Raw genomic sequence first — 16,500 nt, 5'->3', positions numbered from 1 at the left:
ATTGGTGTAATTTATTACCAAAGTTATTTGTATACCAATAAAACTGAGTCTACACTAGAGGATTACACAACCAGTATAATTAAATCAATACCAAAACTGTGGCTGGATCTGTCCTGAGACCTAGATTGTGACTTAGACTATCCATTGATTCAAGGGCATACTAACTCCCCTTTGCACACCTAGTTGAGTTATCTGGACCTTAGATCTGGGCACGAGTGACTAAGTGGCACTACGTGCTTGCTTTCTCCCTTCTCAGAGCAGATAGGTGGTGAATGGGCATCACTTCCCCCCATCCTCCTTCTTCCCCCTCAACACACGCACATTCACTGGCCAGTGCAGCTGTGCTGGTGTGGGTCGGCTGGGACATGCTGTTCTAGCTACGACCAGAAGGTGCTAAATACTGATCCTCTGGAAATAAGGTCCCTTTAATGTGTCTGAAGTTGGGCACCCACAATCATTTTAGAAAATATATGCATAGTAGTTTTGTGGAGGCAGCACGGTCAGCCCTTTGGAAGGAAGACAGTGGCCTTGGATCACTCAGCAGGGACTTCTCTGTCCAATTTATAAGAGGCAATACTGAAAAACAATACCACCAACTCTCCTCATCTGGACGGCTGATGGCCATCTTATGAGAACCGGGTGGGCAGTGCAAAACACAGGACTCTTCCCTCCCCCAGAGGAAAAAGTGATTACTTTGACTCATTCCTAATGTATGTTTTGTTCTTGCATTTCACAGAGGCGCAGAGACTTCCTCCAGTTGATGCTTGATGCCCGCAGCTCTACTAACTACATCGGTGTGGAGCACTTTGACGTAGTCAACCAAGCTGATGTTTCCATTCAGCACCATGAGTCTCCTGCTGATAAGGCCCTGCCTAAAAAGGAGCAGAAGACATTGTCTGAAGATGAGATAGTAGCCCAAGCCTTCATCTTCCTGATTGCTGGATATGAGACCACCACCAATGCCCTCTCATTTGCCACCTACTTGTTAGCCACCAACCCAGAGTGCCAGGAGACACTGCTGCGGGAGGTAGATGAGTTCTCTGAAAAACATGTGAGTAGATTCATTGGCTTCAAAGAGTTCCTTGTTCTTGTGAGCAGAGTGCCTTTCATGAAATATGGACCTGGATACTTGAGACAGATATTAAAAATGTAAATTACATGCACAAAGCTATATTAATGCAACACGAATAGTGCACCATTAAAATAAAAAAGTCAGGGAGTGCAAAACTGGAGATCTCAAGAGTAAGATTTAAATTAACCGTGTTCTTTCTTTGTATTAACCCACTGTAAATGGGTTATCCACTGTATCATCTAGTGCAGGCAGTAGTCCTCTCTGCCACAGCCTGTATGCATTTCTCGTGTAAGGGAATTGTTACTTATTTAACCAAAAACCAAAAACAACAAATGCTAAATGTCACAACCTGGCCTGATAATACATGGTACGAGCGCCAGACTGTTGCACGTGAACCCAACCACTGGGTCCAACACGCTTCTAAGATCACTGAGCCTAAGCTGTGTCTACTCACTGTTTCTAGTTCTGAATCTGTACGGCGTATTACCAGGCTGAGACTTCAGGCAATCAAGGCGCACAGGCTTAGCGGAGGAATTTCTTAACCACGGTCATTTTACTCTTGAAAGCATTAGAGAATTACAGATCTTTGAAAATAAGTAAGTCTTGAGACACACATTCCACTCAGTCTCATATCACCCCTTCTGTGAATCAAGGTTTGTCAGCATCCATGCTGAGCATAGTCCCTCCTGCCTTCTCTCTCTCCTGAGCATCTGGCTTACATGTAGTGGTGGTCTGCCCCCCTACTTCAGACCAGCAGCTCTTTGCAAATGCAGTCACTTTCCTTTTGCCATGTGCCCAGACTGAGAAATTGCAGATTTACTATGCCGGTCCGCCTATGTAGAACATCCATTGTTCCATGAGTTGGACCAGTAGTTGAGAGACAATCAAAATGGATAGCTCCCAATCGCTCTGTGATTGCTTCTCAGCGATGGTTCTTCAGCAAGTGTCAAGCAACTCTCCTGGACAGGGCAGCTGTCTGGAATGCATTTAAATAACCTTGCCTTGGTGTTCAGCACATAACACAATAGAGATATGTCCTAACACAGAATGAGGATTACAATATAAAATGGAGTTCACAATTTGACACAGACATATCCCACTCTGTCACACTAAATATATTCAATGTGGATGAGTAAAAGTTGCTACTGGGGCAGAATCAGAATTTCCTGATTGTTTTTTGTGGTTTTAACTGTGAAACCTTAATATAGTTGTTTGCCTGCCATTTTCTTTTCTTTTCTTTTCTTTTCTTTTCTTTTCTTAAGAAGATGACAGAGAATCTGCCTGTGTGCTTAATAATTTTAGCAGTGATATGGGCCCAGTGAGGTTTTGAAGGAAGTAATGTCAAAACTTTGCTGATGAAGTTATTTGTCCAGAAACATTTGTCTGCCGAACTGCTTTACAGCAGCATCTGTTTACAGCATACATTTTTGCAACCAAAAAAGATAGCTAGAAAGAAACAGATTCTCAGTTGATGTTAATTAGTGTGGCTCTTCTACTGAAAACTTAAAATTTGCAGAATATTGTACTGTGCCACCTCTCCCCTTAAATATGGCCAGTCTCTAAAATTATACAACTCAAATTTTCTTCCCTCCCCACGCTTACAATTTGTTTTGTCAGCATTGTGGCAAATTTTTATGTTCTGAATTTTCATAAGAAAAAATTATGTCCTCAATAATGACCTTCAAAGCTTTTGTTTAAAAATATTAATAAGTTGAATTTCTCCCAAATCAGTAAGAGAATCTATGTGTACACTTAAAAATTACAAATATCTGTTTGTTTTAAAACCAAACATTTTAAATCAGTACCTTTTTCACTTCCAGTACCTGCAAAGCCAAGTCCGAAAGTCCACATTTCTTTGGTTACAGTCAATGTTGTGAACACCTAAAACACAGTGCGCTAGACATTTTCATCTCTTGAATTCTCCACTCTAGTTATTAATTATTAAGATAGTGTCCAGCATCTAGTGTCTGTATTTGTCTTTGTCATTGTTTTTCATTGTCTTTTTAATGAGTCAGGGACTTTTGTGGGACAAAAATAACAGAAGATACAGCCTTCTTCATTTCAGCTGATGGATTTCCATGTTCAAATCTTTGCTCATGCAATTTTGGGTTGCCTACTTCTTATGCACCCCAGAATTCACCTTTGCACCATTTATGTTCATGCAAATTGAATAATTAGATGTGTGAGCATCTCATTTGCATACAAATCCAGGTTTTAGAGTATGCAAAAATGTGCATGATTAATATCTCCCAATTTTACCCAGCTTTGGTTGTGCAAAAATAAAGGCCAGGTTCAGGCTACTTTGAAAATTTGCCTCCATCTGTCCTGTATACAAAACGTCTTTTGAGTGGCAAAGGCTGTATATTAAAGTTATAGCAGTGAAATACAGGCATTCATCAGGCTGATCCACTAGGCTTTTTCCTCAGCAAAATCACAGATGTCATGCATGTGGTCTGAGCTAATCCATTGCGAGGCCACTGATATTTTATGTTCCAATTATAAGACACAGTTTATAATCCTAGGTTATTATTAGTACTGTTGCACTCTAAATGGAGCATCTTACTCATTTCACTCAAATACAGCAGACAAAATTCTGCACTCACAATCATTTAACTTCATTGACGACACTGGGGAGTTGCAAAGTTGTGACTGAGGGCACACTTTGGCCTACAGAGTCTATGATTTATTGGTTAATATTGCAGCCACAGCCCAAGATCCCAGTCAGGATTAGGACTTATTGTAATAGATATACTAATACATAGGAAAATAGAGTCCATACCCTCCCAAGGAACTAACAATCTAAGAAAACAAGTGACATCCAAAAGGTGTGGGGAGCAGGATACAATAAAATATGTACAAGTAAGAGTGTGTGTGTGTGTGTGTGTGTGTGTTCGTTCCCCACACACATGTACACATTTACGTATACAAATACATTCTATTTTTCCATATAATTATAAATAGATGGGCATTGTGGCACAATGTATGATTCACTTCTATCTCTATGTCCTCTTCAAGCTTCTATTATTGTTAGGTTCAAACGAGTAATGCTTGACTTTTGTTCCTATTACAAATTTATTTTCATTTTTGCTCCATCTTTTGTGGTATTTAGGAAAAGCTGAATAGCTAGGGCTTTCATGGCAGAATAGGATATAAAGAAGGAGGTGGGAATGGTGGACACATAGATTGACTGGCTGGTTTAACAGCTTAATAAATGATTGGTCCAATATGCAGTCATATGCGTAATGGGATTGATGGCCTTATCTTGATTTCATAGTGGACATCAGTCTGGATGCCAAGCCATTCTGTGCAATACGTGCACAGTTGTCAGTAGCTTCTTGCAGAGCATTTCCTCTGTGACTTCACTGATGTTCAGTTTTAGCTACAGATGACATATATATGGTTGTATGACAATAGAGAGGAGGAACAAAACTGTAGTCATTCAGCTGTCCTCTTCAATAACAAGAAGTTCATGATTCCAGTCTGCATGGCCCCCTGTCATAAGGTTTCCTATTACTACCAGCGTTGACCACAATTAATCTTTTTTATGTGTTAAAGGATCCCTGATCCAGGAATTCACTTCGGGGTCAGGAAGAGGGTACAGCAGTTCAATCCTGTTAGCACTGTAATTAATCACATTTTGCCTAAAAAATAAAATCCTCACAAATGGCTTGAAAAGTTATGAGGGAAGAAACTGGTTTAGAACAGGGAATGTATTGATGCTCTGTTCATGTATCATGTTTGGGGGAGGCGGGAAATATGTGACCCAAAGGCTCACTGATGTCAAAATCACTAAGAAACCTGACGAGGTTATAGCAGTTGAATGGTGCTCAACATTTCAGCTTAGTTCTTACCATTAATTAAGGTGCTTTGCAATTTAAAGATCATGGTGGAAGAACATTAGTGGAACAGAACAGGCAAGATGGGTGCAGCTGGCTAGGTTGCATCTGCGTGGTAGATAAATAGAAGACTGTACTTATTCATAGATGCACACATATTAAACACTATGTGCTGTCCAGCCAAATCTATACTCTGGTAATTGCAGTATGCCTACTAAGTTCCCCCAGCAATTTCAATTGCATCATACAGTATATTTTATTGCCCTAAACTGTGGTGTAGAGTTGCAGTGTGATCTTCAAACAGCTGCTGCACTACATCCCAGAGATAGCTGCACTTCAGTGGTGAGCAAAGTGATTTATGCATAGATAGGAATAGTCGTTTACTAATGTTTATAAAGCCGCTTGGAATCCATCTGAGTGAAAGGGGTCTATATACGATAGGCCCAATCCTGGTCCTTCTGACACTGGAGTAAGAGGCACCCATGTCTCTTACCCCTACGCTCCATGGCTTTATGCCATCCTGACCTCCCCTAAGGATTGTGAGGCTGGCATGAAGAGGGGAACAGAGCAGTTCCTTGGTGGCTCTGGTGTTCAGGCCTGACAAGTCCCATGAGTTCCCTATCCCCTCTGCAGGTCCTTTGTCTATCCCCCTGGCACTGTGAATGCAGAAGCTATTGCAAACCTGGGCTGCAGTAAGTCTTGTGGAGCAACTTGCCGGAGGAGACAGCCTTAGGATGGGGCTCCTCAGTCAGTTCCCTGCAAAAAACAGTACACGTAGTGGGTGGGGTTACAACTCGTCCTTCACCTCCACTCCTTTCTGTTGCATACTCTGCTCTTTCCTTTTTGCTACTCTTGGATTTGTTCATGTGCTCAGCAACCATTCAAAACCCTTTGCCAGTTCTGTTTGGAAGATCTTACAGTCTAGGAAGACACGAGGGCAAGAGTTTCGCAAGCGGGGATACAGTTGCAGTTTTGCTACTGCATTTCATTTCACGTTGTTTTGTCTCCCGCCACATAAATCCATCTCTGCAAAGGACAAAAGGTCGTCTTGTTTTCTTAAATGAGGAATGTCAGTTCTCCCTTTAATCCAGCCCAGATCATCAGGTGATTAATCTAACTTTTTTTTGGGGGGGGTGTAGTGATGTGGTGTGGCCACCCTCCAAGCCAGATGGGGAGGAGCCACCCTCCCTACCCAAGTGGGCGGAGCTAGACCAACCACGTAGTCTGCAGTGATCTGCTCAAGGTCATTCCTGGCAGTATCATTGGTGCTCACGTGGAGAAGTAGGAAGGGGTAGCGGTCCAAGGGCTGAATGAGTCTCGGCAGACTCTCCGTCACATCCTGAATTCTAGCTCCAGGCAAGCAGCACGTTTCTCAAGTTTCCCAGTCTGGACACCAGATGGATGGACCCCTTAGGAGAGAGTCCCCAACCACCACCACATGTCTCCTCCTCTTGGGAATGGTGGTCATGGAGCTCCCATCCCTAGGACAATGCATCCCATGCCTTCCGATTGATGGGGTCTCCTTCTGATCCCTTTCCTCAGATGACTCTTCCAAACCATTCTCCGCCGTCGTACCTGTGCAGAGAGCCTGAAAACGGTTGCTTACCTCTATCTGCATTGAGGGTGTATGGGTTCTCCTCTTTCTTCTGGAGGTCACATGCAGCCACTTTTCTTGCCCGTTCTTCAGTCCCTCTTGTGCTGTCCTCTCTGATTCTTCAGCATGCTGTGCCTGCAGTAACGAATTGTAACTTCTATCCAGATTTACATTGTTTACAGATAATAAGAGACAGCCCTGTCCCCAAAAGGCTTATAGTCTGAATGTAATAGGAAAGACAGGCAAAGGAAATACACCCATTTTAAGGATGAGAAGTAGAGAGATTGTGGGTATGCCTAAACTGCAGCTAGACACCCACTAGCCCATGCCAGCTGTTTCATGCTGCCAGACTGTTTAATTGAGGTGTAGTTTGGGCTCCGGCTGCAGCTCCAGCTCTGGGACCCTCCCACTGCGCAGAGTCCTAAAGCCCAGCCTCCAGCCTGAGTCCAGACATCTACACCGCAGTTAAACAGCCCCTTAGCCCAAGTCCCAGGAGCCCAAGTCAGCTGGCAGAGGCCAGCCACGGGCTTTTACTTGCAGTGTAGACAGACCCTCAGTGATTTGCCCAAAGTCACATAAGAGGAGCCAGGAATTCAGTCTACATCTCCTGGGTCACAGTGCAATGTCTTAACTACAAGACAGTTGTTCCTTTCTGTTGTGACTCACAAATCCTAAAGAAACTCAAGGTCTTGGGATTTTAGCTGGCCGTTTAAAGGCAGTTTGGAGGAATTTTTTTAAAGGAAAAAACCCTTTCCCATAAAAATTGGCTTTTCTGTTGCTCTGGCACGTCAAACAAAAAATGTTGGCCTTTTCTATGTTCAAACTGCATTTATTGCTCTTCATTGGTGTTGAATTGTGCCTCCCCTAAATTATTACCCATCATTTCATTTATAAAATGGTACTGCTTAATTATTGTTATAAATCTGCTCTGCATGGTGAGTTGTTAATTAGCCATGAGCTGGACTGAATTGATACATAGCCACTCCTTTGCAGGTCATGAACTTGCTATAGTAATTCATGAAATAATTTGGACACAAGCTAGGCTTTCTTTTATTGCCTAACTTGCAAACTTTGGGCCAGATCCTCATCGTGCATAAATCAACATGGTTCCACTGACTTCATTGGACCTATGCTGATATGCACTAGCTGATCAAGGCCTTTGCTTTGAACGCCCTTCCTGCTATTGTAGCAATCTAAGTAAATACTGCTTAATATTATATTTTTGTCTTGTTACAAAGGAGTCTTTACCAACTTAAAATTCTTCCCTTCCATAAAGTTCTGAGAGAGCTGTGAGAGAGAAAAATATTTATTATGATCTCATTTTGTCTAATCAAGTTCCTTGTTTTAAACTGTTTATCCAATGAATCTCTTTAGAAGCACAGGCTGCTTTCTCTGAGTATTAGTGAAAACAGGAGGTGAAAGTCAGAAATGCCACTGTCAGGGAATTACTCACAACAATTTGCATGTATCTGGTGCCTTTCATGAAATATCTCAAGGCACTTTACACTCAGAAGCTTGCAACTACAGAGACTAAGCTTTGCTGAGCAAATATGCTGACAGTGAAGACTTACATTTGTCAAGAGAGCCTGTACTGTAAATAGGCTTTGGAAGAAGAATTCCGCAGATGAGGGACACTATTTTATACACACACACAAAATAAGCACAGCCAGCGAGCATCGTTTTGCTGTCAACTTTGTCAAAGTAAAGACCCACTTTGATTTCATTATTTGTTCAAGGAGAGGATGTTTCAGAGCAGTACCTCGTTCACGTGAGCGTCAGGTGCCAGCGAGCAGCTTTGTTAACTTAAAAATAAAAACCCAGTACAAAATCCTTAGAACACAGTAAACAAGAGCTTATTTCTGCATTCTTGTTAAGGTGACTGGATATTTATATTTAAATATTAATCAGTGTCTCTAGATACTTTTATATTTGCTGTACAAAGATTGTCAGATCAGAAGAAGAAAATACATCTTCCCCTGCTGTGTCTCCATTCTGTCAGTGTGACATACCCAGGGTACAGTCCAGGCTAATGAGTAGCTGTGTGACCCCTGCCCTCTAACTGGGATGTCCTTTACCCTGCTTTAGCCTCCACTCTGGGCTGCTCACAAACAGCCTCCAGCACGCAAGTCGCTCCCACCTACATCTGTGTGTGTGCTGCAGCCAGCCAGTCAGACCTTGGCTGTCACCAACCTTGGTCGTATTGCAGGGTGACCTCAACACACGCCCACTCCAAGACTTCCCCCCCAAGAAATGTATGTCCTATACTGTCCTGCCCTCTCCTGGACAGTACAAGCTTACATAAAGTTCATCATTTTATTAATAGAAATGATCGGCACATGTCTTGTTACCCCGAATGGAGTTTTCCAGACACTTTAATTTAAACACACTGGATTAGATAAAACAATAAAACTAGTTTATTAACTATAAGGAGAGAGATTTAGAGTGAGTACAAGTAATGAAGCATACAAGTCAGAAATGGTTACAAAAAAATAAAGTTAAAAAGGTACTGGTGCCTAACTTAATAAACTATATCAGAGTCAAGCAAAGTTTCTCTCATCACATGCTCTTAGCAGTCTTACTGACCTTCTCCAGATAAATGGCTGCTTCCTTTGTCCCTCCTGGTGCAGTGAATTGATGGATGGGGGAAAGGGTGAGGGATGGCTTGGGGTGTTTGTCCCTCTTTTTATAGTGTCAGTCCCCCTCTTGGAAAACATTTCCAGCTGAGATTCTGGAGACAAAAAGTCTATAGAGAAGGGTGTTCTCTGCTGCTTTTTTTCTCACCTGTTTGAGGTTTCTTTGTCTATCCTTCCTGCTTGATGACTCTGTTTTTAAAGTGTAGACAGGGCTTAGTCTCTCTGTGCCTTGGTTCCCCATCTGTAAAATGAGGATGATGATAAGAAAACTTTCCTATGTCACAAGGTTGTTGTTACATTTAAAAAACTTTGTGAGGTTCTCAGATACGACAGTAATGAGGGCCAGATAAGTACCTTAGATAGATACGATGCATTCTGTTAAGAGTTACATGTATGAAATTATTTATAACTGTCAGTTGTCATTAGTTACCACCTTCTTCCTCACTTGCCTTCCAGGTAATTACCCCCAGACCACAATTCCTTGGTGTTTCCAGGACTCTGCAGTCTATTTAATATTTCAGATTAGACTAGCAAAGATGTAAGCTGGATGACTGCTAAATCAGAAGGCATTTTAGAAGTGTTTTTTAAGAGCATGTTATTAGTTTATATGAGTATAGTTGGTACCTAAAAACCCCAGCAGGAGCCATACATTCTTCTGTCTCTTTGGCTGTTCCAGGAACCTAACAGCAGAGAGAGCCTGTGTATGAGAAATTCACTTGACCACTGAGGAAAGCCCCATGAGTAGGCAAGGTGGTTTGGAGTGAAACTATTGACATGGCTGCCAGTGCCCTCGTTTTTCAAGGTCATATTATCGGCAACAGGCTTTTGAGACTATAATTTTTTTTCTAATAAATTTTTAATTTTCTTTTCCAAGCGAATTAATGCAGACTCATCAGTCTCTTCCCTGTGAAGTGTAATCTTATCTGTCGCTTGCTATTCCACATGTGGCGTGGTAAATCTACCTTTTTGCTACTCCTGAGCTAAAGGGGGTCTTGCGTAATGTATGCTGTTGAGAGATTCATTTTTGACCCCTTGATTTTCCTGGTATTTTGACATCAGAATAGTTGACCAGCCTCACCACAAGGTTCGTGTCAAAGAATTAATTATTCCAGTGACATGGATTTAGACAGAATGGGTAAATTGCAGTCATACATCCTCTAGAGCAGTGGTGGCCAACCCACGGCTCGCGAGCCGCATGCGGCTCTTTGCTTATACAAATGCAAGCAGCTCTTTGCATGTGGCTCTTTGGTCTTTGTGGCTCTTTAAGACCATCAGTGAAATTGACCAGCTGCTGCCGAAATTGAGGCATGAGCGTGAATTTTCGGAGGAGGGTAAGAGAAGTGAAATTGGCCAGAGACGTGTGGCTCTTTGCGATATCTACATCTATTTTTGGACTCTTCATCTCTGACTGGTTGGCCACCCCTGTTCTAGAGGATGATGGGCACCCTAGGGATTCATAGGTTTGATCAGTTAGATTATTTTAAAAGGGAAACAATGGAAAGGATCCTCCCCCACTTCAGATTTTTCTTGAAGGAGGGAAAACTGAAGTATTTTTCTCTCAGGGCAAAAGAAAATTAACTTAGTCAGTGAGAGTTGGACTCTGTATCCCCATATCACTTGTCCACCAATGTGGTAATATTATGGTCATCGATACACTTCCATCATGGACTGAGTTAAGCCAAACCCACAACAATATCAGTGTTTTGTTTCTGTTTTATAGCTGCAGATAGACCAGATTATTTGCAGAGAAGAGCATCACCACAGGTGCAGTAAGGGGAGAACCTGACTGGAGTGAAACACTTGTCCACAGTGATGACCAGGGCAGATTGGGAACAGATAGGATTTGGAAAGGAGCAGGGCAGGTGGGCTCAGATTTCACTTGACAGGTGGGCCACAGAGAGATAAGGAAACAAGCTGGAACCACAATAAATTTAGTTGGCTGGCAGACTGTGCCTCCTGCAATCTTTCATAGGCCTTGGAATGATTGTAAAGTACTACTAGCCCTGCCAGGGAAGCCATGTATGGTGAGAAGTCATTTTGTGCATATTGCATGATGCCTGCAGAATGGGATTGTCTGGGTGCAGAATGTCTCCCAACAGCAGTCTGCCCCAAAGTATGAGGTCCTATGTGCAGTAACTAGGTCCAGCCCTTCAATGCAGGTCCTGTGGGTTGCAATGCATAGTAAGTAAATTGGGGTGAAAGAGGAAGACCCTTGCCCAAAAGAACAGTGGCTTGGCTAAACTTAATTACACACACAAACTAGTATATAGTAAGTTAGAGAAATCTGGAACATCTGGCTTTCTAGTATTTAAAAACAACAAGAGAGGAAGAGCTTTGAAGGATACCTCTCAAGATCCCCGACTGTATCCCAAAATTTCAACATTAACTGGAAATAGATTTCGGCAGGACAGCATACATCTCCTGGGGGGCATTAACCAAACTAAACAATAGCAGCAAAAATGTTCTGGAAAAGGTAACTTCTCAATATAGATGTTAATTAGCTTCCACTTAGAACAACAACATCCTTTCCCCTTCTCCAAATTAACCACAAGATTTCTCAGGAGATGAATAGTGCTTCAGGTGTAGCATTGTAGTCTGGTCTATGCATTGCTATCAATCCCTCTTATCCTGAGATGTCTTCAAAGGCTCAGCAATAAAAATGAAGAGATCTTGATCCAAGTAGCTCCTTTCCTGACCAAGACGACCTTGGGCTTTTCAGACTCCAGAGAAACAAGTACCTCTTCTCTCAGTAAAGGCTCTCTTAGTGGAAGGGAACAACTCAAGTAACAAATATAACCAGTAAATAATCTGTTTGTGCCTGTATGTGAATGAGCTAAACAAAAAGGAAAAAAGGAAAACTCTGTAATCTAAAAATCCAGCACAGAATCCTAAATTACCTATATTTTACTTACAAAGACTGAAAGATGGGCTGATGAGAGCACATGCGTAATTTGTTAAGAAATATTAAATCCCCAGAAGCATGCCATGATGAAATTAAACTCCTGTTTAATGTGTTAGCATCTTAAAAAATGATCCTAGCTGGTATGAGTGTAAAGTCAAAATGGAATTTTTCCTCCAGGTATTTGCATAAATTAGGTAGTATTAATAGAAAGCTACCAGTCCATTTATTTGTCAATAAGTGTACAAAGTGAAGGCTGACTGACCGGTTGCCAGAAGGAATGGAAACTAGTTTGCATTTCATGATTATGTAAAGCAGTACTTTAATGCAGTGAACTTCATGTGACCTCCCCTTGTTGCCCTCCCTGTCCCCACCCTACCTGATGGGGATTTTCAATTTCTAACAATTTACTCATGCAATAATGCTAAGCTGCAGGAAGCTCGGTATTGCATATTTCAGCCAAAAATGCCTTTTAAATGTTGGATTAAAGAGACAATTGTGTTTTAGTGTTTCGGATTTTCTTTTCTTCTGTCTAGAAGTAGAGTATTTGTGTATGGTTTCCTCCTGTGATATGGGGAAATATATCCCCATTAAAACAGGACAAAAGGGAATAGAATTGAGAGGAAGTCAGGGAAATGAAAAAAATCAGCTTGCACACTGTTTAATACTATACATTTTCACACTAATTAATAGTTTATTATAACAGAGCACTGAAGGACATCGAATTTTCACTAGGGTTACTAACAAAAAAAAATTAATGATATAAATCGCCAAAAAGTGACTAGTGATTTTGGGTGCTTTGATTTATTGGATGCCAAATTTGAAAGACCTAATCGAGGCCTGATTTTTGGAGGGCAGAATATGGATATTTCTGAAAATTAGGCCCTTTTATGGTGCCTCAGATTGGGCAAGCAAAAGTTGAGAGTCTGAAGTTAGTTACTTTTTGAAAATTTAGGCCACTTTCCCAAAATGCATCTGTATGACTTGAATGATTGTTAGTAGGATATGAATTCTATCACCTCTATGTCAGCAGCTGAGAGAGGGCCTAGGTCAATAGAGATTGAGGGTAGTTACTATCCAATGTCTCTCCTGCGATGCTGTGTGTGAAATGGATTAGCTGTCTCTTTCCACGTATGGACAAGTATCTGCTTGCAAGAGAACCCATTTTACAGCTGGCAGCAGAGTTGGCAATGTTGTTAGTGGGGCCACAGATTTAATGCGTTTGGAATTAGATTACTGCCTCACTCCTACACATTAGCCCTCAAGGCTATCCTGGAGGCACATGACAAGGGCAGGAAAGGGAAGCTTGTGCTGCTGCCGCACATGTGGAATGCGTTCCATGAACAGAATAATTCATTCTTCAGGACTGTTGACCCAGCACTTTTCACCAGCACCAAAATTCACATTTTAAAATCCTAGAAAACCATGAGATTTTGGTATATGTAAAACTTTCTGGTTTTGCATGCAAATGAGAAAGAAATTGAATTTCAGGGATACTTTTGTTAATGAGTAGAAAAAAGGTACAAAGGTAATATTTTCTAATAATGTGTTACATTTCCTTTGGTCAGAAGAAGGAATGAGTTAAAATGATTTTGACACACATGCCTCTTTGGCAACGGGAAGTGAATGAATTTAACACCTTTCTTCATGTTAGATGTGTTTGCAGTCCAAAAAAAGACAAATTGTGTATAGTCAAAAAAGTTCAGAGCAGTAGGTCCATTATCTCTTGCCTCTCATTTCTCTTGATTTAATTAAACCAAGGGGGGAGGAGCATGGAAGGGATATCAAAAAGCCTGCATACCATTAAATAAAAGAAAAAACTCTCAGTAGATTCACTTTTTTATGCATCAGTTTTGTATGCATTGAAGGTACAATATGATGGAGGTTTTATGCAGTCAGGAGCCAAGATTTAATAGCTTGATAAATAGAGAATCTTATAACTAATGACAAGTTGTTAATCTAACCTTGGGTTTTAATCTGTTAGTTGCCCAGGGAATGGAAAAACAAAAGGTAAATATTTTAATATTATGGAGTATTCAGGGAGAAAATTTTCTTCCAGCAGAGCAGCTTTTAAATAAATGGTTAAGATCTTTCTTTTCCTTGATGGGAGAAGAATAACAATAAAGTAGATTTAGTACACTTTCCTTTAAATGTCCTGCATCTTTAACTCTCACTAATTAGTAAAAGTCAAATGCTCTTGCTCTGCAGACAGTGACTATGAACAAAGGGATATGTGGAAAACACTGTAGAGCTGAAATAATTAGACAATTTGTCATTTAGGGTAATTGGACTCGTGCAAAGCAGTATTGTTTAGCACAGGTTTCCATTTCTTCTAACTGGTTGTGAAAATATAGTTGCATTGATTGGGAAATACTCCTGGTGTTATTTCCAGTATGCATTCTACCACAGTCTCTCAGTTCAAAATGCAACGTTTTTTCCAGTGTTTTTTTTTCCTTCACTGATCTTCAGAGTCAGCCTTGAGTTTCTAGGACCCCAAGCCATGATTAAAGCACCCAAAATAGGGTCAGAGATGGAAGGGTTGGGTTGTTGGGATTTTTTTCCCCCCTCCACCAGGTGATTTTCACGTAACAAATTAAAGTTTTCATTTTGTTTCAAAGAAAAGATTGCCAGATGGAAGCACATCTTTATCACGCTGGTAGCCAGCTGAGATGTTATGTTAACTTTCTAGGCATGTAGGCATAGGAAACAGGAGGTCTAAAACCCTGCCTCTGTGAGGGTATGTCTACCCTGCAATTAAAAACCCATGGCTGGCCAGTGCCAGCTGGCTTGGGCGCGCGGGGCTCAGGCTGCGAGGATGTTTCATTGTAGTGTAGACTTCCAGGTTTGGGCTATAGCCTGGCCTCTAGGACCGTGCAAGGTGGGAGGGTCCCAGGGCATGGGCTGCACCGAATGATGCAGTTCCCAGCCGTTTGACCAAAGCAGACTTGATATAACCTCCATTTGAGTTAATCGATGCCACACCGTAATTTGCAAAGTAATGTATTGAGTAATGCAAAGGATCCCCCCCCTTTGTGTTAAGTGCTCTGCCATGTCATCACTTCCAACACCTGCCTGAGGAAGTGAAGGCTGTTTATGGCAAGGGCTAATATCTTTTTAAAATCCTTTTTCTTTATATGAGTGTGCTTCCTTCAATAACCTCAAAGTGCTTTATAAATATTAAGCCTCACAGTATCCCAGTTAGTGCATCTTATAATTCCTGTGATTGTTAGATTAAAGAACCCTTTAACATTAGGTATCATCTCCCTATGGAAGTCATTACAGATTGCAATCTAGTCACGCCGTACTCTTCTCTTTGGTAAAATAAATGGATTTTCCTCCTGAAGTCTCTCACTGTGAGGCATCTTTTCTTGAACTTGAATCATTTGTGTGCCCCTTCTCTGAAGAGTCACCAATTTTTCAACATCTTTTTTAGAGTGTGGACCCCCGAACTGGACATACTATTCCCGTAGCTGTCTCATCAATGATAAATGCAGAGGTGATACTGCTGTACTCTTGCTCACGTATTCCCATGTTAATACAGCCAAATGTTGTTAGACCTTTTTGCCACAGCATTCTTGTCTTGTCTGTGCCAGCACAGTTCTGTAAAAAGGGGAAGGAGGAGTATTGACAAATAACACATTTATTTGCCCCAGTGGCAGGAGCAGGAGATTTTCAGAGTCTCTTAAATCCCACCAAGCCAAAATTTAATAGCTGAAACTATCCACCTAAATAGAATTGGGTTTATATGTTGCCTGTGTACTTGTGGTATTTCAGATTGAATAAGTAATGAGTTAAAATTTGAGTAACACAATGACTTGTGTGGGTTAGTGCAGCAGCATTCAGGGCCAGATTTTTAAAGGTATTTAGGTGCCTAAAGATGTAGATAGGCACTTTTGAAAATCTTACTAGGTGCCTATGCGCATCTGTAAGCACCAAAATACCTTTAAAAATCTGATCGTCTATTATCAAACATCTTTGAACATTGGAAACTGCTGTGAGAGGGAATTTTGACCAGGACACTTGGGTGACGAATATTTTTCTAAGAGAGCCTTGGGGAACTTTAATTTCCATTTTGGTGGTGGGGATGAGGAATCTAATCTTAATGGATCATCCAAAGAAAGGCACCTCTAAAAGTGCAGTGCATCCCACCTACTTACTTAGTTCTATACTAGTGTCAGTAATGCATATGAGCCCAAGTCCTGGTGTGAGACTTTAACCTACTCTATGGGGATATCATAGGCAAGACAAAGTTGTCAGAAGGTCAGCTGAAATTTGTAGGTTGGTCTTAAATGTAGAGAAATCTAACCAGCTGAACAGCTAGTCCATCAAGCTGTGTAAGCTTGAAAGGTTGTCTCTCTCACCAACAGAAGTTGGTCTAATAAAAGATATTCCCTCACCAACCTTGTCTTTCAGTCTATCTGATCTCCATTACCGCTGTTAAATGGAAGTGGATGTTTAATACAGAA

At 41.3% G+C, this 16,500-nt stretch overlaps 1 protein-coding gene across 1 annotated transcript in view; it reads left to right on the top strand.

The window, feature by feature from the left end:
- Positions 1-16,500, top strand: part of TBXAS1 (thromboxane A synthase 1) — a 278,530-nt gene that overhangs the window by 202,940 nt on the left and 59,090 nt on the right. The window contains exon 10 of the mRNA XM_067536094.1: positions 737-1,051. Coding sequence (XP_067392195.1) covers positions 737-1,051 — 315 coding nt within the window. The remainder of the gene's footprint in view (positions 1-736; positions 1,052-16,500) is intronic.

Source organism: Emydura macquarii, unplaced genomic scaffold, assembly GCF_026122565.2.
Source record: "Emydura macquarii macquarii isolate MOO-44397 ecotype Brisbane River unplaced genomic scaffold, CSIRO-AGI_Emac_v2 contig_3530, whole genome shotgun sequence".
NCBI lineage: Eukaryota > Metazoa > Chordata > Testudines > Chelidae > Emydura > Emydura macquarii.
The sequence above is the reverse complement of the archived record's forward strand: the minus strand, read 5'-3'. Positions and strand labels throughout refer to the sequence as shown.